The 24,828-nt window shown below is 43.0% G+C and overlaps 1 protein-coding gene across 29 annotated transcripts in view; it reads right to left on the reverse strand.

The window, feature by feature from the left end:
• Positions 1-24,828, reverse strand: part of ANK3 (ankyrin 3) — a 678,945-nt gene that overhangs the window by 127,634 nt on the left and 526,483 nt on the right. For 27 of the 29 annotated variants that reach the window (XM_029059625.2, XM_029059631.2, XM_029059622.2 and 24 more), the window contains 7 exons: positions 24,304-24,501; positions 16,904-17,002; positions 14,715-14,813; positions 10,505-10,603; positions 9,651-9,848; positions 5,968-6,066; positions 5,558-5,656 (listed from right to left, as the gene is read on the reverse strand). In XM_029059625.2, the coding sequence (XP_028915458.1) occupies positions 5,558-5,656; positions 5,968-6,066; positions 9,651-9,848; positions 10,505-10,603; positions 14,715-14,813; positions 16,904-17,002; positions 24,304-24,501 (891 nt within the window). The remainder of the gene's footprint in view (positions 1-5,557; positions 5,657-5,967; positions 6,067-9,650; positions 9,849-10,504; positions 10,604-14,714; positions 14,814-16,903; positions 17,003-24,303; positions 24,502-24,828) is intronic. The other 2 variants (XM_039911538.1, XM_039911539.1) reach the window with 1 other exon arrangement.

Raw genomic sequence — 24,828 nt, forward strand, 5'->3', positions numbered from 1 at the left:
AAATTATTTTTATATGGTTTTCACCATAAAACAGTTCTGAAAGTTTGGGATAACAATTAGAAGTTTACAATTTATTACATGGTTAATTTGTAAATACTTTGAATTGAATCAAAAACAGTTGATCTAATCTGTCACTTTCCCAAAAGATTAATTTTTTAGAGCTATGTTGTGGAGAGGTGGAAGGTTGCTAGGAGAGGGGTGAGAGAAAGGGGGGAATTTCAGGATACAAACCAAGAACCATGGCCAGAATTTAGCTATCAGGAACTGGATTGTCGCCATTCAGTTCCCAGATTTACTGACCTTTATTGAGTGTACCAGGGGGAATTTGTGTGCACAGGCTACAAAGGCACACATCCAAGACATCTTCTTATGGATCTTTCAAATCATTTGCATTTTCTGACCTGATGACAAGACCCACTGCATAAACAATCTCTGTAAGGGGCTTGGTGGATTGGAGATTGCTCCTTTCAAAGTGGAAACCAAACGGGTAGCCTCTCATGAAACCTATCCTCCTCTCAGGAGGGGCCGAGGGGTTGAAATGCTCCAGGAAAACAGGACAGCTACATACTATTTTTAGTTGTGACCTATTCCCACAGCACAGCTGAGGCTGTCCTGGGCAGCACGAGGCTGCCGGCCGTGATGCATGCTTCCTGCTTGGGGTTCTGAGTGGTACCAAATGCAGTGATTTTGGACAAGTGCTTGATCAGGATCAAATTAAGGAAACAGGAGGCCCAGTCCCCCTAGAGGAAATGGAGAGGTTCTGTAAAATCTAATAATACTAATAATAATATCACTGATAATGATTGTATTTGTTAGGCGCTTACTATGTGCCAAGCACTGTCTAAGCACTGGGGTAGATACAAAGTAATCAGGTTGTCCCACGTGGGGCTGACAGTCTTCATCCCCATTTCACAGATGAGGTAACTGAGGCACTGAGAAGTTAAGTGGCTTGCCCAATATCACACAGCTGACAAGTGGCAGAGCGCTTTCTCATTTTACAAGCAGCCAAGGGCATGGAGCTCTTGAATCAATTTGCCTTTGTCAATCTGGACCCTTCAAATCCAGTGGGGAACAACTAGACCAACCCTTGCTGTTAGTAAAAGAATTATCCCTGTTTAGAACAAGCAGACTAAATGAAACATCTTTTTATAGTATTTGTTAAGCACTTACTATGAACCAGACACTGTACTAAGCATGGGGGTAATATAAACTAATCAGGTTGGTCACAGTTCATGTCCCACGTGGGGCTTGCAGTCTTAAGTCCCAATTTACAGATGAGATAATAGAACAGAGAAGTTAAATGACTTGCCCAGCAAGGTCACACAACAGACAGGTGGAGGACCCGGGTTTAGAACCTATGTCCTCTGACTTCCAGGCCTGTGCTCTTTCCACCAGGCCACACGGCTTCTCTAAGGTTAATCAATCCACTATTAATAAGTTGACTGCCAAAAGTTCCCACTGCCACAAAACTAGTGGCTAGTGATAGAGGGAACTGGATAGTCATTTTTAAGACAAGTGCTGCCCTGGTCAGAGCTGCCTCCTCTACTCTTGGCTCTATTTGGTGGAGTCAACTGCCCACACCTGGAATACTAATAAAAATAATAATAATAATGGCATTTGTTAAGCACTTACTATCTGCCTGGCACTATACTAAATGCTGCGGGGAATGCAAGCTAATCAGACTGGGCACAATCCCTGTCCCACATCAGGCTCCCAGCCTTAATCCCCATTTTATAGATGAGGTAACTGAGGCACAAAGAAGTGAAATGCCTTGCCCAAGGACACTCAGCAGACAAGTGAGAGAGATGGGATTAAAACCCACGACCTTCTGACTCCCAGGCCCGTGCTCTATCCACAAGGATATGATGCTTCTTAAGAAAATTATGAGGAGCCAGTTTCCATACAAGCTGCAGCTCATTTGGATTAAACTGTAAAATCCTTGAAGGTGGGGATCGTGTCAACAGACTTTATTGCATTATACTCTCCCAAGAGCTCCCAAGAGCTTACTCTGCACACAGTAAGTGCTCAATAAATAGGACTGATTGATTGATTGATTGGGGGGCTTCAAGGGATCCTTCTGGATAATGATAGTGGTATTTGTTAAATGATTACTATGTGTCAGGAACTGTGCTAAGTGCTGGGGTGGATTTAAAATAATAAGGTTGAACACAGTCCCTGTCCCATATGGGGCTCACAGTCTATGTAGGAGGGAGTAGGATTGAATCCTCATTCTTCAGGTGAGGAAACTGAGGCACAGAGAATTAAAGTGACTTGCCCAAAGTCACATAGCAGGAAAGTGGCAGAGCCACTACGTCATGCTGCTTCTCATATTCAGATTGTGGTGTGAATATGTGGGTGGGAGAGAGGACTCCAGATGGGCTCCCTCTTATTGAGAAGTAATGTGGCCTATTGATTAGAACACGGGCCTGGGAGTCAGAAGGACCTGGATTCAAATCCCGGCTCTACCACGTGTCTGCTGTGTGACCTTGGCCAAGTCATTTCACTTCTCTGGGCCTTAATTCCCTCATCTGTAAAATGGGGATTAGGAGTGTAAGCCCCATGTGGGGCATGGAATATGTCCAGCCTGATTAGCTTGCATTTACCTCAGCGCTCACTACAGTATGTGGCACAGAGTAAGCACTTAGGAACTACCATAAAAAAAGTGCTTAGAAGGCTTTGGCTAGAGGTGCCCATGTCCAGTGCTTAGCAGGGGGTCTTCCATTCATCAGATGCATTCAGTGCCCACAGCGAGCAATAGAAAAGAAAAATCTTAGGACAGAAAGCCAAACCAGTGAAACCGGACTTAATCATGCTAGAAGGAATGACACACATAGTGCTTACTGAGGTAATTTTGGCTGGGAAATAATTCTCACTAGTCAAAAAGATAGATAAATTTGCCATCTGCCCAAATCCCAGTGAGCAGCTCACTATTGCTTTCTCTCCTCCATACCTGAATTCCTGACTAAAAGTGGCGGCTTATTCTACAATGAGGCATGTCTGTGTAAAATAATTTTGGCCACATTGGTGGGGAAATGATGCCAGCTTTCATTCATTCATTCAGTTGTATTTATTAAGCGCTTACTGTGTGCAGAGCACTGTACTTAGTGCTTGGAAAGTACAAATCAGCAACAGAGATAATCCCTACCCAACAATGGGCTCCAGGCCTTACTTTTGGCTTTTTAAACATCAACTATAATTTGTTTCCAAGGGGATCAAAGTATGTGTTAGGGTGAAAAGTCACCGAGAGCACTTAAGGAGAAAATGAGTGGAAGAAATGGAAATGTGGTGAAGAAGAAACTGATACTGGGACTCAGCAGGGAGCAGATTATGGAGCAGAAGCAGAAGAAGTAGTGCTGCTTCTTGAGAAATAACCAACAAGGGTGTAAGGCTATTAGGGGGAATCTAGCATGTTATCTCTCCCAGGATACAGCAGTATTGTGCCAGTGACCCCAATAATACTTTTTCTACAACCCATTAGCTTTGCATAGGGTGAACACTTATGAAAAGAGGTAGAGCCATCTCAGTTAATAATAATGATAATAATAATAATGGCATAACTGGGGCATTTGTTAAGGGTTTACTATATGCCAGGCACTGCATCAAGAATTGGGGAAGAAACAAGATAATCAGGTCAGACACCATATTTACCACACATAGGGCTCACAGTGTAAATAAGAGGGAGAACAGGTGTTGAATCCCCATTTTCTAGATGAGGAAACTGAGAAGTGAAGTAATTTGCCCATGGTAATACAGCAGACAAGTGGTGGAGGCAGGATTAGAACCCAGGTCCTCTGACTCCCAGGCCCATGCCCTTGCTACTAGGCCATGCTGCTTCAGTTTTTGCTGTTGGTTGCTACAAAGGTCATGTGGCTTAATTGTTGACAGATGTGGCCTTGCACATGATTTTCTTAGGCTGAATTTACTGTGGGAATAAGGATTCATCAGCTACCAAAACAACATCTGTACAGTGTGTGCCTATTACTAATTTCAATGACTGTTAGTGTCCAACTCTGTTTCCATAGTTCACTTCCTGTAAAATTCACTTTACAGAGTCTACTTTGACGAATCCCAACCCCGGAGGAAAAACTGCCATCAGCTGCCAACCGTTGTACTGCTTGGTAGTGTCTTTGCTTCCGTGGATGAAGTAAACCGGTATTTTATTTTGTTTGTTGTTTAATGCTTTTTTAATTCAAAAATTCTTATTACCAACTGTACCTAGAGTGTTGCCTCTCATGGGAAGACCCTGAATAGATGATTTCATATTTACTGAATTTTCACAATGTGCTGGATGTCAAAAAGAAAAAGTAATAAAACAGAAAAGTTTGTCAGAGTTGAAAATCTAGAGAAAGAAAGTGGGCAATAAACAACTCACAACATGTGATTTTCCTCTTTTTATGTTTTTCAAAATACTAGTTTACCAAAATCCATGGGAAGGCTTTAAGCATACAGAATCAACCAGGGGTATTTACTGAGTGCTTAATGTGTGTAGGGCACTCTACTAAGCATTTGGGAGAATTCAATATAACTTAGTAGGGAGACTTGAGAATTTTCAATCAGGGATCAATAGTAATGTTAGATCTAACAGGATATTCAAAGATGGAAACAGACATTTGACTTTGACTTGAAGACTACCCCAAAGCCTCTGTGAAGGCTATTAATAATGATAATAATTATAGTAATGACATTCTTTAGGCAATTTCTTTGTGTCAAGCACTATACTAAGCACTGTGGTAGATTAAAGAATATCAGGTCTGACCATCTCTGTCCTACATTAAGTTCATAGGCTAAGTAGGAGGGCGAACAGGTATTGAACTCCCATTTTATTATTATTATCATTATGGTATTTTTTAAGCACTTACTATGTGCCAAGCACTGTTCTAAGCGCTGGGGTAGATAAAGGGTAATAAGTTGTCCCACATGGGGCTCACACTTTTAATCCCCATTTTTCAGATGAGGTAACTGAGGTCAAGAGAAGATAAGTGACTTGCCCAAGGTCACACAGCAGACAAGTGGCGGAGGCGGGATAGGAACCCACATCCTCTGACTCCCAAGCCCGGGCTCTTTCCACTAAGCCATGCTGCTTCTGCTCCACTTTGCAGATGAAGAAACTGAGGTCACACAGCAGACAAGCAGTGGAGCTGCAATTCAAACACAGCTGCTCCGCTTCCCTGACCCATGTTGTCTCCACTAGGCCAAGCTGTTTCTCTCTCACTGTTAGAGAGAATCTTTTGCAAGGCAGAAGATAACCATCTTTATATTTCAGCTATTCCTTGGCAATTTTGTCTTGAATCACAAAGGTTTGTGAGATGTCTGTCTTCTCTTCATTCATCGGAAATTTTTGCTCCGTCGGGTAGTTAAATCTTTTAGTTTACTATCCCTGGACCTCACCCCTGCTCTCCAGTGGCCCGAGAGGCTAAAACCAAATTCCCAAGCTTCCAGTGCTGCTTCAGTGGGGATGACATTCTAAGGGGGGCTCAGCAAAGAGGAAAGGTGAGAGAGGAAATGATTAGCAACAGAAATTTGAGAGACTGATGAGGTCTTGTGTCAGTATATATACCTTCGCAGCCGCGTGAGGTGAAGCTCCTTGGTCCAAGAGTAGAAGGGCCACTTTCTGGTTATCGTAGTGGGCGGCTACATGCAGTGGAGTTAATCCACTCTGAAAATACGTGCAGAGATAACGACCAGGGTTATAACGTTCTTTACATTCAAGTCACGGTTTTAGACAAGGAAATTAGACATTGTGCTCAAATAAACTGACTCCTTAAATGTGAGGTTATATGACATTGGAGCTATTACATACACCTCTTCTTTTCCCATGGACTCTTGATCTTCGTAGGCTCTAAAGATGCTTTAACGTTTGACGATGGCCATCTGGGTCACTGTGGCACCGTATTTTAGCAAGTGCTTTTGTGACTATTAGTAAGTGGGAATTGGCATTCTGTAAGAGGACTGCTTCTTCCGTCTTACCTTTCCAGCAGCATCTGGGGATGCACTTTTCTGAAGGAGGAGGTTGGCTACTTCAATTTTTCCATACTTGGCTGCCACATGAAGTGGGGTAAACCCTTTCTGTAAAAGAAAATGTCAACGTGATGAGCCCCACAGGATGCCGCAAAATAAGCCTGGTTGTTCCAGAGCACATGTTATCACTAGGTATTTGTGGATTGGAGGCTGGGAGGAATTAGGAGATGTTCTTCCAACAACATGCCAATCTAGATGGAACACGATATCATAGTAGGAGAAACAGTTAGCACATGAGCAGGATATTGGTCCAGGTAAGCAAAATAAAGTGCAATTTTTCCTTATATGGGTTTTTCATAAAAAAAGCCCTCATGCTATAGAGGAAGTTGGTGTGCTTGCAATCTGAAACCCATTAGAGGCCCCAGAATTTCATTATTACTATTACTACTACTATTATTAAAAATAATACTGATAATAGTGTGTTTGTTAAGCACTCACTCTGTGCCAGGCTACTAAGCACTGGAGTAGGCACCAGATAATCAGGTCCCACATGGGGTTCATGGTCTAAGTAAGAGAAAGAACAGGTGTACTGAATTCACATTTTGCAGATGAGGGATCTGAGGCACAGAAAAGTTAAGTGAGTTGCCCAAGTTCATCCAGCCAGTAAGTGGAAGAGCCAGGGTTAGAACCCAGGTCCTCTGACTCCCAAGAGGTCAGCCCCTATTTCCTCACCCAGTCCCTCCATAAACCTTTGTCCAAGTAATCTCCACTTGTCCAAGTAAAGAGAAGCAGCGTGGCTCAGTGGAAAGAGCACGGCTTTGGAGTCAGAGATCATGGGTTCGAATCCTGGCTCTGCCACTTGTCAGCTGTGTGACTGTGGGCAAGTCACTTAACTTCTCTGTGCCTCAGTTACCACATCTGTAAAATGGGGATTAAGACTGTGAGCCCCACGTGGGTCAACCTGATTTCCTTGTGTCTACCTCAGTGCTTAGAACAGTGCTTGGGACATAGTAAGCGCTTAACAAATGCCAACATTAATCTCCAGATTGGCCCATCCTTCTTGGAAAAGCTAGATCTCACTATTGAGTACCCACAAGTTGTCGCTTACTGAATTGAGCCCATGCTAGAATGCCCGAGCCTTTTGGGTGGCCCCAAAATGGACCCAACCTCACTGGAGATCTTTGACCCAGAGGACCCGGGATCAGGCAGAGTGCTCTGAACACAGAAAGTGCTTAGTTACCGTAAACTCACTGAGGGCAGGGAACATAATAATAATAATAATAATAATGATGGTACTTGTTAAGCACTGACTATGTGCCAGGCACTCTTCTAAGCACTGGGGTAGATACAAGTTAGGTTGAACACAGTCCCTGTTCTACACTGGGTTCACACTTTTTTCATTTTTCACAGAGGAGATAACTGAGGCTTGCCCAAGTGACTTGCCCAAGGTCGAAAAGCAGACAAGTGGTGGAGCCGGAGAACAGTAGAGAAGAAGCATGGCCTAGTGGATAGAGCATGGCCCTGGGAGTCAGAAGGACCTGGTTTCTAATCCCGACTCTTCCCCAGTTAAAATCTCCAAACCCAAGTCACATCAAAACATCAGCTACCTCTAGCACTTAAATATTAATTTATTCATTTACATCCTCCCTCAACACTTTTACATATATGTATAATCAACCGTTCTGTTAATTTATTCTGATTACTCTACTTAATAATAATAGTATTTGTTAAGCATTTACTATGTGCCAAGCACTGTACATTGAGGTGGATACAAGCAAATCGAGTTGGACAGAGTCCCTGCCCCACATGGGGCTCACAGTCCTCATCCCAATTTTACAGATGAGGTAACTGAGGCACAGAGAAGTGAAGTGACTAGCCCAAGGTCACACAACAGACAAGCGGCTGAGCCGGGATTGCGTCTCCCCCATTAGGCTGTAAAGCACCTGTCTGCAGGCACCTCATTCTTGTGCCGTACTTGCCCAAGTACTTAATACAGTACAATCTTCCTAAATTGATCTAGACTGTAAGCTCGCTGTGGGCAGAGAATGTGTCTTCCAACTTCCGCTGCATTGTACTCCCCCAAGTGCTTAGTACATCGCTCTACACACAGTATGTGCTCAATAAATAACACTGATTGATTTCAATGATTCAGTGGGCACTCAATAAAAACTACTATTAACTGCTACTACCACCATTCAGCCTATACAATCGTAATTATTCTCTAAACGCTCAAGCATTGTATTGACTCACACTGAGCAATTCATAATTTCTCTTGGAGTGCTTCAAATCGACCCACATCACAGTCAGATTTGGGCACTGGAGTACTGGAGTACTCTTCCACTTACCGGCTAGATGAACTTGGGCAACTTAACTTTTCTGTGCCTCAGATCCCTCATCTGCAAAATGGGAATTCAGTACACCTGTTCTTTTTCTTACTTAGACCGTGAATCCCATGTGGGACCTGATTATCTTGTGCCTACTCCAGTGCTTAAGGATAGTTTTGTAAAAAGTTACTTTTTAATTTTTTTATGGTATTTGTTAAGCACTTACTATGTGCCAGGCACTTACTAAGTACTGGGGTAGATACAAGATGATCAGGTTGGGCACATTCCCTGGCCCACATGGGACTCATTGCCTTCATCCGCATTTTACCAATGAGGTAACTGAGGTATCGAAAAGTTAACTGAATTGGCCAAGCTCACACAGTAGGTTAGTGGTGGAGGCAGGATTAGAACCAAAGACCTCTGACTCCCAGCCGTGTGCTCTTTTCACTAGGCCATGCTGTTGTGTCTTTGGAGTTGGTCTAAATGTACAGGATCATAGTTGGGATTGAAATTAAAGTCTGCTTGGGTTTAAAATCTGTGATCAACCTTTAATGTTAAACAACCTAGGGCAAATTCCCTTGCTGATCTAACGCGGTCCATAAATAGGTTCAAAGGTTAGAAGCAGCATGGTCTAGTTGATAGAACACTGGCCTGGGAGTCAGAAGAACCTGATTTCTAATCCTAGCTCCACCCCTTGTCTGTTGTGTGACTTTAGACAAATCACGTAACTTTTTTATGCCTAATTACCTCATCTGTAAAATGACATGGACATGGACTGTGTTCAGTATGATTACCTTATATCTACCAGAGCCCTTAGTACAATGCCTGGCACATAAGTGTTTAACAAATACCATTAAAAAAAGGGTAGTGCATTCCCCTAGAGAAATCTCTAACAACCAATCTATGCCCCCTGCTTAACTTCTGCAAGAGAAAACTTACTGAATGTACCATCTTAAAATTCCACAAAATTATAGATATTCCTAGCAATTGATCAGGGGCTCTGCAAAAATCAGTTTGTCTTTCTCGGAATAAAGCAAGAATAGAAGTCAGAGGACCTGAGTTCTAACCCCAGTGACTCTGGGCAAATCACTTAACTTCTCTGTGCCTCAGCTACCTCAGCTGTAAACTGGGGAATAAAACCATGTCCAACCTGATTACCTTGCCTTTATCTTAGTGCTTAATAGAGTGCCTGGCACTTAATAGCATTAAAAAAATAGAAGAATGGCATAGAAAATCCAAAGCACCTCTTATCATTGATATGGAAAATTCATATTTCCAGAGTTTTCAGGACATCATGCAACCTCCGAACTTTTAGGTGTACCGAGGAGAGTAAATATAAATGGCAAATTGGGGGATTCACTTCCTTACCTTTGTCGTTATGGCTAGAGAGGCCCCATGCTCCAGAAGAACTGAAGCTACATCTTCGTGGCCCTCCCGTGCGGAAAGGTGAAGTGGAGTGTACCCGGAAGAAGTGGCTGCATCTGGGGATGCTCCTTGCTGTAGCAGCTGCTGGACTATCTCAGCTTTCCCCAGCCGCGCCGAAATATGCAGTGGTGTTTGGTCATCCTAGACAGCAGAATAGAAGAGAGTGGATGATTGAGTTATCAGGCGATGGCCCTGAACCGAACACTGTTGTGAGAAGCTTCCGGCCTGTCACATTCCTTGGGGTTCTTAGGCCACATCAGATGTTTCAGACTGATGTTTCTCAAGATCTTATGCTTCTCCAAGTTCAGCTGAAAAGTGGTGATGGTGGAGAAAGTGAGGTCCTAAGTGAGGAACCCCGGGCTTCCAGCCTAACTGACTTTGGCCATGAGAACCCTAGAGCGCTTTTCTTTCTGTCTGTGGCCCCTTAAGAATCCACCTGACGGCAGAACTGATCTCATGAACAGAAATTATTCAGATAACAAAGAACCCAGTGAACAAATGGTTTCCCTTCCGAGGAAGAATCATCAACATTATGTTGTTTATTAGCTCCCTTCCTTTCTAGTCTTTTCCTCTTTTATTTCCTCCATTATCAGTTTTCTCTAGGTTCGTGCATAAAATACTACTTAAATATAAGCCTATTTTTTTCCCACTCTATCTTTTCAAGAAAAATGAAGACAAAGTGAGTACTTTGTTATTAAAAAAGAAGAGAACAGAGCAAAGAATTATGGGAGTGTAGCATGTCAGGCAGTTGAGAAGTTTGATTATATCAAAACCCAGTACAGATAGGATAAGCATACCTTTGCTTTCGCTTCCACCTGGGCTCCATTTTGTACCAGGTACCGCACAACTTCTGCTTGGCCGGCTCTGGCTGCCATATGAAGTGCAGTTTCTCCTCTCTGGCACAAAGCAGCACAAGCAGATCATTGATAATGGTTCCATAGGACAGTGGCCTTTTGTGAGTGCACTAAAACCATGAGTCATTTTGAAGCAATCATAGTATAAGTGTTCCTTAGCATTTCCATATGGTGGATACATCTTGCCTCTGGCCCTAGAACATTTTCCCTCTTCGTATCTGAAAGATGATTACTCTCCCCATCTTCAAAGCCTAATTGAAGGTACATCTCCTCCAAGTCGCCTTCCCTAACTAAGCCCTCATTCCCTCTTCTCCCACTCCTTCTGCATTGTCCTGATTTGGTCCCTTTATTCACACACCCCTCTCCTAGCCCTGCAGTACATATCTGTAATATATTTATTCATATGAATGTCTGCCTTCCCCATCTGACTGTAAATTCACTGTGGGCAGGGAATGTATCTACCAACTCTGTTCAATTGTTAGATCTCCCAAAGGCTTAATACAGTGCTCTGCACACAGTAAGCACTCAATAAAGATGATTGATTGATTGGTGGATGGAATGTGAAAATTTATTGCTTTTGTTTTTGTCTGTCTGTCTCCCCCGGTTAGACTGTAAGCCCGTCAATGGGCAGGGGCTGTCTCTATCTGTTGCCGATTTGTACATTCCAAGTGCTTAGTACAGTGCTCTGCACATAGTAAGCGCTCAATAAATACTATTGAATGAATTCTAGGTCTCTCAGGAGACAATTCATTTTAGGGTTTGCTTCTAATCTGATGATGCAGTGTGTGTGTGTGTGTGTGTGTGTGTGTCTTAAAAAATGTATTTTACTGCACTGATTTAAGAGCTTGCTCATGATGCCATTTCCTCTGAAACATTTAGAATCACTGCAGATGTTCACACACTCACCCACAGAGATCATCTCTGAAATCCTGGCACTGCCTTGCAGGGAAAATACAATGACTATAAAAACCCTAGGTTAAATAGGTACACCATAAAAGAACTAAAGAATCAAAGGGGATTTTAGAAATTATTTGTGCTTTGTTGGGTCACTGGAAGCATGTGCTTTTCAAACTTGAGATCATTTGTTTATAGAATCTTGTGCAACAAATTCAGAACAAATGATAACACTGACCTGCATTCAGAGTCTATTTGCTTTTTATAACTGTACTGCGGTGTGAAAAACACTGAGGGAGAAATGCAAACAACATGATGAAAACCTCTTACTACAGTTCCTTTTATATTTTTCTTATTTTTTTCTGCAGGCTGTCTGACCGGCCCAGCTTTCACTGCAGAAACAGTGTCTGAAATGATGGTGCGGACACATGCAATATGTCCTCACAATCTGCTGCAATCTGTTGACAAGCACAGATCCTGCCTTAAAAGGCAAAGAGGCTTTTGGTGTTCCAGATCCGAGATGCTCCGTCAGTCAAAGTAGTTCTGAATAAAGCTAGCCTCATCGCAAAGTCTATCTACTCCTGACTAAAAATTGCAAGGAAATCAGCACAACCATTTCCTGTTTTGCAAGTACACTATAAAATGTGTTACCCTATAAAACGTTAAAGAAATAGCGTGCCCTAATAGAGCATGGGCCTAGGAGTCAGAAGGACCTAGGCTTTATTCCTGGCGTTGCCACTTGTGTGTGGTGTGACCTTGCGCAAGTCACTTAACTTTTCTGTGCTTCAGTTACCTCATCTGTGAAATGGGGATTAAGACTGTGAGCCCCACGTGGGGCATGGCCTTTGTCCAACCTAATTAGCCTGTATCTACCCCACCTCTTTCATTCATTCATTCAATAGTATTTATTGAGCGCTTACTATGTGCAGAGCACTGTACTAAGCGCTTGGGATGAACAAGTCGGCAACAGATAGAGACAGTCCATCCCGTTTGACGGGCTTACAGTCTAATCGGGGGAGACGGACAGACAAGAACAATGGCAATAAACAGAGTCAAGGGGAAGAACATCTCGTAAAAACAATGGCAACTAAATAGAATCAAGGCGATGTACAATTCATTAACAAAATAAATAGGGTAACGAAAATATATACAGTTGAGCGGACGAGTACAGTGCTGTGGGGATGGGAAGGGAGAGGTGGAGGAGCAGAGGGAAAAGGGGAAAATGAGGCTTTAGCTGCGGAGAGGTAAAGGGGGGATGGCAGAGGGAGTAGAGGGAGAAGAGGAGCTCAGTCTGGGGACGCCTCTTGGAGGAGGTGAGTTTTAAGTAGGGTTTTGAAGAGGGAAAGAGAATTAGTTTGGCGGAGGTGAGGAGGGAGGGCGTTCCGGGACCGCGGGAGGACGTGACCCAGGGGTCGACAGCGGGATAGGCGAGACCAAGGGACGGTGAGGAGGTGGGCGGCAGAGGAGCGGAGCGTGCGGGGTGGGCGGTAGAAAGAGAGAAGGGAGGAGAGGTAGGAAGGGGCAAGGTGATTGAGAGCCTTGAAGCCTAGAGTGAGGAGTTTCTGTTTGGAGCGGAGGTTGATAGGCAACGACTGGAGATGTTTAAGAAGGGGAGTGACATGCCCAGATCGTTTCTGCAGGAAGATGAGCCGGGCAGCGGAGTGAAGAATAGACCGGAGCGGGGCGAGAGAGGAGGAAGGGAGGTCAGAGAGAAGGCTGACACAGTAGTCTAGCCGGGATATAACGAGTGCCCGTAACAGTAAGGTAGCCGTTTGGGTGGAGAGGAAAGGGCTCTTAGTACCATGTCCGGCACAAAGTAAGTGCCTAGCAAAGACTATTAAAAAATACCCTGAAAGCTGGGAGAATGGGAAGGGCTGGTTAAGTGAACAATTCAGGTTAATTAGAGTCAGCCTGCTTGGGAAGGGCTTTGCATAGATCAAACAGAGGACTAGTGAGAATTTCATAATTCAATCAATGATATTTATTGAGTTCTTACTGTGTCAGTCAGTCAGTCAATCGTATTTATTGACAGCTTACTGTGTGCAGAGTGCTGTATTAAGTGCTGCGGAGAGCACTATGTAAAAATATAACAGACACATTCCCTGCCCACAGTGATCTTACAGTCTAGACGGGGAGACAGGCATTAATATAAAATTAAAGATATGTACATAAGTGCTGCGGGGCTGGGAGGGGAGATGAATTAAGGGAGCTAGTCAAGGTGGTGCAGAAGGGACTGGGGGAAGAGGAAAGGAAAGCTTAGCCAGGGAAGGCCTCTTGGAGGAGGTGTACCTTCAATAAGCCTTTGAATGTGGGGAGAGTAACTGTCGGATATGAAGAGGGAGGACGTTCCAGAACAGAGGCAGGATGTGGGCGAGAGGTCAGTGGCAAGAAAGATGAGATTGAGTTACAGTGAGTAGGTTGGCATTAGTGGAGCGAAGTGTGCAGGCTGAGTTGTAGTAGAAGAGTAGCGAGGTGAGGTAGGAGGGGGCAAGGAAATTGCTTTAAAGCCAGTGGGGAGGAGTTTCTGTTTGATGCAGAGGTTGATTGGCAACTAGGGAGGTTATTGAGTAGTGGGGAAATAAGGCCTGAAAGTTTTTGAAGAAAAATGATTCAGGCAGCAGATTGAAGTAAGGACTGGAGTGGGGTGAGACTAAAGGCAGAGAGGTCAGCAAGGAGGCTGATATTGTAATTAACATGGTAGAGTTTGGTTACATGTGTGCATACTGTGTGTGGAGAGCACTGTATTATGCACTTGAGAGAGTATAACAGAGTAGATAGACAAGACCCCTGCCCACAACCCCTGCCCTTGGGAAGCTTACAATTTGTTAACTGAAATTGGCTTTGGGCTCAAGTATTCGGTGAGGATGCAGTCTCTGGAAATTGGGCAATCCCCAAACTGAAGCTGATGCAAGAGGGAAAACTGTTTAATTAACTGGATTAGCAGAAAAGTTTGCCTCTGGCCTGAGCTGCCTGCTTAAAACAGCCCTCCCCACCAAGACCTTTGGCAATCCTCCAGGAGAAAGGCAGACAACTTGATTCTACCTCAGGGAAGACTCAAATATACAGGACTCCGATCATGATAGAATTGCTGAGGAAGGGTTCTCCACCAGGATTCCATTGGCTGAGATAGGTAAAGTATTGGGAATAACAGAAATGCCCAATGCTACAGTTCTCTGGTTGGTAGAGTACCAGGTAACAATACTTTTGCATTGGCTTTTCAGCATCTCCCCCTATTCTCTGTAGAATAAAAGATTCTTACCACATTAGTAGTATTTGGTGACGCTCCATGATGCATAAGTTGTGATACTATATTTACATGTCCCATAAAGGCAGCAACATGGATTGGAGTGAGACCCGACTGGGGAAAAATAAGGAAAGAAAATGCTAATGAATAAATAGTTTAGAGCCTTCACATCATATTATTGAACTGTATGATATTACATTTATCACGTGCACTGTGAGCAATCTAATTTCATCAAGATTATTCCGCTCACACATAGAAAAAGCAACCTGGGGAAGAAAGAGTTACGAATAGCTAAGGCCGCCCACAGAGCTTCCCTTGGAGAGAATGCTATGTGGGATGTCAGGAGAGAGAGGTGACATTCACTGGGCCAACTGCTCTAAACCTCATGAGGAGCAGGGAAAATGGATTCTCTTGTACTTTGTAGAATTTGATCCACAGGGTTGTGATCCATCATAATGGGTAGGATGGATCTGACCTCCATTACCTCCAATCTGAATTATGAGGCTAGTCATCATGATGGGTAGGATGGATCTGACCTCCATTACCTCCCATCTGCATTATGAGGCTAGCCTACCCCTTCCAACTCCTCTTCTGCCACCCAGTAGACCTGCTGTCAAATTTGAGAAAGTCTTGATTTTCAAAATGGTCCACGGGCCTTCCAAAATAAATGTGAACTCTCGGTTTTCAACATAAGGTCAGGTTCACTCTGGAAACAATTATAATTAGTCTTTTTCCAAACTCCTTTGCACATTCATGAATTAACCCACAGAGATCTGACCCTTCTATTCATCCTTCCTTTCCCATAGTTTCTATCTCCTAGAGAGAAGGCCTGGGAGGCCACAGATTCACAGAGGGAAACAGAATTTACACATGTTGCAGGCAGGAAGACTCTCTCCTCCCAAGACTAGTCTGGCACCAAAGAATGAGTGCAAACCCAGCCTTCCAACCTAGTTCTGGGCCTCCATTAAAGAAGGGTAAAGATGGGTGTCAGCTGCACAGCTTTCACCACCTGATAGCCAACAAATCTTGTTTGGCCAATAGCCAGGAGTCAGAGGACCTGGGTTCTAACCCTGCTCTGCCATTTACCTGCTGTGTGACACTGTGCAACTCACTTAACTTCTCTGTGCCTCAGTTCCCTCATCTGCAGCGTGGCTCAGTGGAAAGAGCCCAGGCTTGGGAGTCAGAGGTCATGGGTTCAAATCCCGACTCTGCCCCTTGTCAGCTATGTGACTGTGGGCAAGTCACTTCACTTCTCTGTGCCTCAGTTCCCTCATCTGTAAAATGGGGATGAAGACTGTGAGCCTCACGTGGGACAACCTCATTCCCTGTATCTACCCCAGTGCTTAGAACAGTGCTCTGCACGTAAGTGCTTAACAAATACCAACATTATTATTATCTGCAAAACAGGCCTTCAATACCTGTTCTTATAATAATAATAATAATGTTGGTATTTGTTAAGCACTTACTATGTGCCAAGCACTGTTCTAAGTGCTGGGGTAGATAAAAGGTACGCAGGTTGTCCCGCACGGGGCTCACACTCTTTGTCCCCATTTTACAGATGAGGTAACTGAGGCACAAAGAAGTTAAATGACTTGCCCAATGTCACACAGCTGACAAGTGGTGGAGCCTGGATTAGAACCCATGAGCTCTGACTCTCAAGCCCGTGCTCTTTCCAATCGGCCATGCTGCTTCTCTACCACCTTCTTAGATTGTTAGCACCACGTGAGACCTGATTAGCTTGTATCTACCCTAGCTCTAAGAACAATGCTTTGCACATAGTAAGCCCTTAACAATGCCACAACTATGCCAAACAAATACCATGACAGTGCCAGGTGTCTGACACCCATGGTAGAATCTATGAGGGAAACAGTGGAGACTTGCCTGTCTGCCTCTCGTCCTCAGGGAGCACTCTGATATTCTAGACTTTTCTAGGTATCTATTCTTATTTACTTCACATCCTACGGGCCTCACCTGTGCAGACAAACTGCACCAACTTCAAAATCAAGGCCACTGTGGAAGAGGTTGTCAGCTTGTAACGAACCAGGGTTTAGGCCTCTATTAAGTTCTTTCTGAGTAGTTAAAATACGTGGTGTTACAACTTGCAAACCCTATCTTACTGGAAAGAAGACTGACCTCAGAAAGGTAAAGTGATGTTCATTAAAATACAAATTAATACTAGTCTCCAGACAACTGTTTCCTTTTACCTCAGTGACCGCTTGGATAGATGCACCATGTTTCAGTAGAAGCTCCATAACTTTAATTCGGTTCTTCTTACAGGCGATATGAAGAGGTGTAAAACCATTCTGTAAAGGGAACATATATTTTAGTTACACCACAGTTCATGTTTGTTTTACTGAAATACATTCAATCAATCGATCATATTTATTGAGTACTTACTATATGCAGAGCAGTGTACTAAGTGCTTGGGAGAGGACAATATAACAGATGCTATGACAGAAAATCTATTTTGCCACAGTAATGAAACTATTTGAATTTTTGATTTTAAGATGAGAGCATGAAACACCTGTTACATTATGAGGATATCATAGTGGGTGCATTTAAAACTTGGAATAGGGACATGTGTAAGTAAAAACATAATCAATCATATTTATTGGGCACTTAATGTGTGCAGAGTACTGTGCTATGCACTTGGGAGACTGCAACGTAACAGAGTTGGTAGACACATTCCCTCCCCACAATAAACTTACAGTGTAGAGGAGCTTATAAAATAGAGGGATATTAATGAATAATTGGGATTGAAATGAAGGTTTCTGGAAATATTTTTCCCTTGTGATCTTAGGCTATGTAGATCTCTCAAGCCTCAAAGATACTGAAGGAAGGCCAAGGAGATGTATAGGAGGTAGAAGCAATTACTGCATCTATTAAGATGCAATATTTATAGAAAGCATAAAATTAGAGAAGGAGCATGGTTTAGTGGAAAGAGCACGGGCTTGGGAGTCAGAGGTTCATTCATTCAATAGTATTTATTGAGCACTTACTATGTGCAGAGCACTGTACTAAGCGCTTGGGATGAACAAGTCGGCAACAGATAGAGACAGTCCCTGCCGTTTGACGGGCTTACAGTCTAATCGGGGGAGACGGACAGACAAGAACAATGGCAATATGGGTTCTAATCCTGCCTCTGCCACTTGTCAGCTGTGTGACTTTGGGCAAGTCACTTAACTTCTCTGGGCCTCAGTTACCTCATCTATAAAAAGGGGATAATGACTGCAAGCCTATTGTTCTGTTTTGCTCTGCAGTCTGTCTCCCCCGATTAGACTGTGAGCCCATCATTGGGCAGGGATTGTCTCTATCTGTTGCCGTATTGTACATTCCAAGCTTAGTACAGTGCTCTGAACCTAGTAAGCGCTCAATAAATATTATTGAATGAATAAATGTGGTACATCTGATGACCCTGTATCTTCCCCAGCACTTAGAACAGTGTTTGGCACATAGTATGTGCTTAACAAATACCAACATTATTATTATTATTAAATATGCAGTTACCAAAATCTCCTCTCTTGCAAAGAACTCTCTTAGGCTCTCCCTCCCAGATACCAGGCCTCTGCTTCCTCTATTAAGGCTAAGTAAAAGTCTGCACAAGCAGATATTTTAGAACCCAACTGGGTCCAATCTATCAGTTTTCTGGCACAAATACAGCCCAGACCCATATCTCCACCTATATACAATTCCCAGGCACATAAATTTAATCCATTTAGCATGGAATTTCTGAATCCTTAGTGCTTGTGTAGAGAAGAAAAGATGAGAAGCAGTGTGGCCTAGTAAAAAGAATATAATCCTGGGCATCAGGAAACCTTGATTCTAATCCCAGCTCTGTCTTTTGCTTCCTGGGTGATCTTTGAACTTTTGTATATCTCGGTTTCCTTATTTGTGTCCAGTCTGCTCAGTGTGAATCTGCTCTAGCACTCAGTACAGTGCTTGACACATAGTAAGCGTTAGCAAATACCCCAATTATTATTATTATCATCATACCAAGAGGGATACAGTATGGTGGAGGCTAGAAGTGCAGTGCCGGTAGTTGCGGAAACTGAAGGAAATTTGCAAGTCCCCTACCCTCTTCTTCTGTGAGGATCCCTAGAAAACCTGCCACTTAACTCTGTACGAGAAGGGATCCTGAGCCCAGATGTGTCCAGGGAATTATTTTCATTTTCTGCCTACGCTTAGCTCATGTGTCAGATTGGGCGGAAGACGAGGCCTACCCCAAGCAGACCCCTAGATCAGACTTCCAAACCTCCAGATCCCATCCTCCCAATCACTACCTGGGACTGAGCCCTCTCCCCCACCGCACCTACCGCCCACCACTTAAAAGCAAGATCCATGCATGTTTCCACTGCCAAAATCTTTTTAGCTTCTTTTGAAAACTGCTTCGAGAGAGGTGTCTCTCGGCTAAGTTCAGCTTCAGCAAACTCTCAGGGGAAAGGATGGGCTCCTGAGACATATCTCATCTTGTCAGTCAGTCAGGCAAGTCAGTCAGTCAGTCAGTCAATAGTATTTATTGAGCACTTACTGTGTAAGAGCACTGTACTATTGTTACTTTGTACTCTCCCAAACGCTTAGTATAGCACTCTGCACAGTAAGCGCCCAATAAACACGACTGAATGAATGAATACAATATAACAATAAACAAACATATTTCCTGCTCATGATGAACTGACAATCTAGAGGAGGAGACAGATATTAATATAAATATATTCATTGATTAATTGGCCTTAATATAAATGTAATGTCTTCTTGTTATTAATCCAGGTATCAGCAATCGCGAGACCAGGCTCGCTAGGATTCCTCAGAACAGTGGAGGGTTGTGATCAAAGCAGAGTTCCCTTCCCGGCTCTGGGATTATTTTGCGTTCTCTTACAGAGACGATATCTCGATAGCAGGGATACTTGGGGATTGCTTGTTTTGGAGGACTAGTGAACTCAGTTATTCAGTCTATTATTTAATCCAGTAAAACTGATTCCTCTTTAGCACTCTCATTCATTTTGTGCTGGCTCACTGCTGCCAGGGGGCTATGTAATTCAGACTGAGAGGGGGCACTGTAAAATTGCCAGCACCCTGCTGCAAAACGTAGGTCAGATACCCTGCAGAGTGGATAACGGCGGGACCTGAATCCCTTCCATTGCTCACTGGTCATGCGTCAGCAAAGCATGACTGGTTAAGTGCTTAATACATTGGGAAATAGCCAAGGACAAAGGAAAAGGACAGAAAATTCCACTTCCCATTGTAGGACTTTTTCCCCCTGTGGAAAAATGAGTCATGTTGCTAATACTTTATCCTCTTTTCCCAGACTGCTTTGAGAGATGATTTCAGTATAAGGCAGATCCACATCTTGCATTTATTTCAGGGCTTAATAAACTGTTGAGCACTTAATAAGCACTTAACAAATACCACCATTATTAATCAATAAATGGTATTTACTGAGTGCTTACTGTGTTCAGAATCCTGAGCTAACTGCTTGGGAGCATAAAATACATGAGTGTTCATAAATATGATCATTTAAAGGTAATCTGATTCTCTAGGAGCAGACTGTTACATATTTGATGGTTTGTTATTGTAAATGCATTGATTTCCCTGAAAATCAAAGGGAAATTGATAATCATTTTCAGAAGGTGTGTGTCTTATAGTTCTCATTACCCAAGCCCAATCTGGACCTGGATCATTTAAAAATGTGGGGCCATGTACAACTCTGCAACCTGTCTGCTGTGTTACCTTGGGTAAGTCACTCAACTTCTCTGTGCTTCAGTTATTTCATCAATATAATGGGGATTAAGACTGTGAGCCCTATATGGGATAGGGACTATGTCCAACCTAATTATCTTGTATCAATCCCAGCAGCGCCTGGCACAAAGTTAAGTACTAAACAAATACCATTAAAAAACCACCCTTCTTCCTCATATGAGATGGTCTTCCTATTTGCACCCGGCTCCAGTTACTCACCACCTGCAAAGGGGCCACTGGTTGCTCCTCCAACTCTAGTGGTCTCCCTCAATTGCTAAAGGGCAAATTCTGTAATCTGCCCAAGGCTCAAAATGGGAGCAAAATGAAATTGGTATCATTAGCATACCTCAATTAGATAAATCAGAAAGTGGGGTGGTGGGGGTGATGATGTTTCCACAAGCAAAGACCTACTCTTCCATGGAAACTCTTCTTTGGAAAAGAACTGGGATCTTATCCTAACTCATTCTGGTTCTCTACAAGTACTAGGTCTACTAGAACTCACCCTGCACCCCTATTTCACCTTCAAGGAGCAGGAAGAGAAAGTAATTGTAATAACCACTGTATAATAACAATAATAATGTTTGTTAACTGCTTACCATGTGCCAAGCACTGTACTAAGGGCTCGGGTAGATAAAAGATAATCAGGTCCCACATGGGACTCACATTCTAAGCAGGAAGGAAAGTAGATATTCCCCATTTTACAGATGAGAGACGTGAGGAACTAGGAAGTGAAGTGACTTGCCGAAGGATACACACAGGTAAGTGGCAAAGACAGGATTAGAACCCAGGTCCTCAGCCAATGCTCTTTCCACTAGAGCATAATGCTTCTCATATAATAATGATAATGGTATTTTTTAAGTGCTTGGTATGTCTCTCTAGATTGTAAATACACTGTGGGGAGGGAATATGTCTGTTTTATTGTTGGGCTGTACCCTCTCAAGTGCTTAGTACAGTGCTCCGCACACAGTAAGCACTTAATAAATATGATTGATTGCCAAACAGTGAATTAAGGGCTGGGATAGATACAGGATAATTAATTGATCATATTGGGTGCTTACTGTGGGCAGAGCAATGGACTAAAAGCTTGGGACAGTACAATATAACAGTTGGTAGGCAGTTTCCCTGCCCAAAATGATCTTTAATCAGATTACACACAGTCTCTGTCCCACACGGAGCTTACATTCTAAGAGGGAGGAAGAAATAGCATGGCATAATGGCTAGAGCACAGGCTTGGGAGTCAGAAGGTCATGGGTTTTAATCTCAGCTCTACCACTTGTCTCCTGTGTGACCTTGGGCAATCAATCACTTCTTCTGTGCCTCAGTTACCTCATTTGCAAAATGGGGACTGAGACTGTGAGCTCCACATGGGACAGGGACTGTGTCTAACCTGATTTGTTTGTATCCACCCCAGCATTTAGTACAGTTCTTGGCATATAGTAAGTACTTAAATACCACAATTATTATTATTAGGTATTTAATCTTCCTTTTACAGATAAGGAACATTAGGCGCAGACAAATTAATTGAGCAGGCAAAATGATGAGTGTGGTATCAATTTTTATACTAATGCAGAAATCATACCTGTCTGCTATTCCCTCTGAGAAGTACCTGAGGGGTTAGGGAAGAGCAGGCTGGGGGAGAATAGGAGGACTTACAGGAAGGGTGTTAGGGGGACAGGAAGAGAGGTGAGAACAGTCAAGTTTCGAACCACCTGTTCAATCAATTAATCATATTTATTGAGCCATAACGCGGTGCAGAGCACTGTACTAAGCACTTGGGAGAGTACAACATAACAAAATGAGAGAGTTGGTGGGCACTTTCCCTGCCCAGAACAAGCTTCATTCTAAAGGATGAGCTCTCTTCTTTTTGGTTCTCTGATCCAATCTGGTGGCCTCTCTGGCCCCTAGACATCCTTTGTGTTCCCCATCACCACTCCCCCCATCATTTAGAGATTGCAAACTCCCTGAGGACAGACATTATGTCTACTAACTCTATTATATTCTCCCAAGCCCTTAGTACAATATTCCACACAGAGGAAGTGCTCAATAACTGCTGTTCATTGATTGCACTTACTGGAAAAGGAATATTGATCAATCAATTGTATTTGTTGAGCACTTACTGTGTGCAGAGCACTGCACTAAACACTTGGACGAGTAATAATCACAATAATAATTATGGTATTTGTTAAGTGCTTACTATGTGGCAGGCACTGTATTAAGCGCTGAGGTGGATACAAGCAAATTGGGTTGGACGCATTCCCTATCCCATTTGGGGCTCACAGATTCAATTCCGATTTTATGGATGAGGTAATTGAGGCACAGAGAAGTTAAGTGACTTGCTCAAGGTCACACTGCAGACAAGGGACAGAGCCAGGACTAGAACCCATGACCTTATAGCTCCTAAGCCTGTGCTCTATCCACTACACCATGCTGCTTCTCAACAGAATTGGTAGACACATTCCCTGCCCACAGTGAGCTTACAGTCTAGAGGGGGAAAAAGAAAGTCTCCCCTCTTTCTTTCTGCCTCTCTAGTTCTAACATAGGGTAATGTCTTTAAACATCCTTTAAATAGGAAAAAAAATTTGACAATAACAGGTTTTTATGGTATTTGCTAGGCACTTACTCTGTGCCAGGTACTGTACTCAGTGCAGGGGTAGATACAAGACAATCAGGGTGGATACAGTTTATGTCCTACATGAGGCTCAGAGTCTTAATCCCCATTTTATAGATGAGATAACTGAGGCACAGAGAAGTGAAGTAATTTGCCCAAGGTTATACAACAGACAAATGGTGAACCTGGGATTATAATAATAATGATAATTGAGGTATTTGTTAAGTGTTTACTCTGTACCAAGCACTGTACTAAGTACTAGGGTGGATACAAGCAAATCAGGTTGAACACATTCCCTGTCCCTTGTGGGGCTCACAGTCTCAAGCCTCATTTCGCAGATGAGGTAACCAAGATCCAGAAGTGAAATGACTTGCCCAAGGTCCCACAGCAGACAAGTGGTGGATCTGGGATTAGAACCCATGACTTTCTGACTCCCAGGCCATGCTGCTTCTCATTATTATTGCCATTCTTCATACTCAAAAATTATAGTGGACAACAATCCTGAGTGGATGGTATGAATCCTATTTCAGAGATGAGAAAACCAAGGTAACTTCTATACTGTAAACCCAGTGTGGGCAGGGATTGTCTCTATTGTTGAATTGTTCTTTCCAAGCACTTAGTACAGTGCTCTTCACATAGTAAGTGCTCAATGAATACAATTGAATTAATGAAAGGTAAAGAGAAGCTAAAAGACATGTCATGCAAGCTGACTATAAATTAACATTAAGAAAAAGATGTAAAGGGATATTTCAAGGCAAGAAATGACTCAATTTAAAGCACACATCATTTACTAGATGGAGAATACATTCTCTTGGAAAGAAAGTTTTAGAATTCAAATTTAGAAGTTGACCAACTCTATTATTCTCTAATTATTTGGGAGAAAACTTTCTGATTCCCTTTTGTCTTAGTCAAAGTCAACCAAGTCACTGCGAGTACCTAGAATTTCCAGACTGGCAAACTGTATTTTGTGACCTGTCATGACTTTTTCTTAGTGTCATAGTTCCTTGGATCAGGGCAAGGATGAGAGAGACATGTCCTCAAAGGTCTACCTTCGAGATAGACCTCGGAAGATTCCACAAAGAGCTACATTATTAACAGACTAGGACAGTTCTTGATTTACCTAAACCCTGCCATCCCAAGATATGTCTGGCCCTCTCAGCATTTCTAATATAAAAGCAAAACTTTAGGCAGTAACTCCCTACACAATGGTTCCAGAAACGAGATGACCTGGATTGGACGGAAGCTCAGGAGTGTCCTTACCAGCGCTTTGGCATTCGGATTAGCTTTCTTGTCCAAAAGAACCTTGGCAACTTTGTAGTGACCACAGTGGGCGGCCACATGCAGTGCAGTCAAATAGTCATTGGTGACATCATCAACAGGCACATTATGTTGAAGGAGAAGCTGGACACAGTTTAGATGATCCCCTTGTGTCGCCATGTGCAGTGGAGACAAGCCATTCTGCAATCAAGCACAGGAGTCAATAGTAAATCAAGGCCGATAGTCTTTTGCCCAGGAGGGCTTTTTCCAAACCGCCCCCCCCAAAAAACACTCTCGAAGGGTTCTCCTTAAAGTGAAAGTGAAATGAAAATCAAAGTGCAAGTGTTAGCAGATATAGTACTCAGTGTTTCCTTGAAAAGTCTCCTTTTGAAATGCTGATTATTTAGGTTAGGTGAACTTGGATTCTGTTTTTAAGACTGGTCAGTCAATCATATTTATTGAGCAATTACTGTGTGCAGAGCACCGTATTAAGTACTTGGGAAAGTACAATATAACAGTAAGCAGACA

The sequence above is a fragment of the Ornithorhynchus anatinus genome, chromosome 3 (genome assembly GCF_004115215.2).
Source record: "Ornithorhynchus anatinus isolate Pmale09 chromosome 3, mOrnAna1.pri.v4, whole genome shotgun sequence".
In the NCBI taxonomy this organism is placed as follows: Eukaryota; Metazoa; Chordata; class Mammalia; order Monotremata; family Ornithorhynchidae; genus Ornithorhynchus; species Ornithorhynchus anatinus.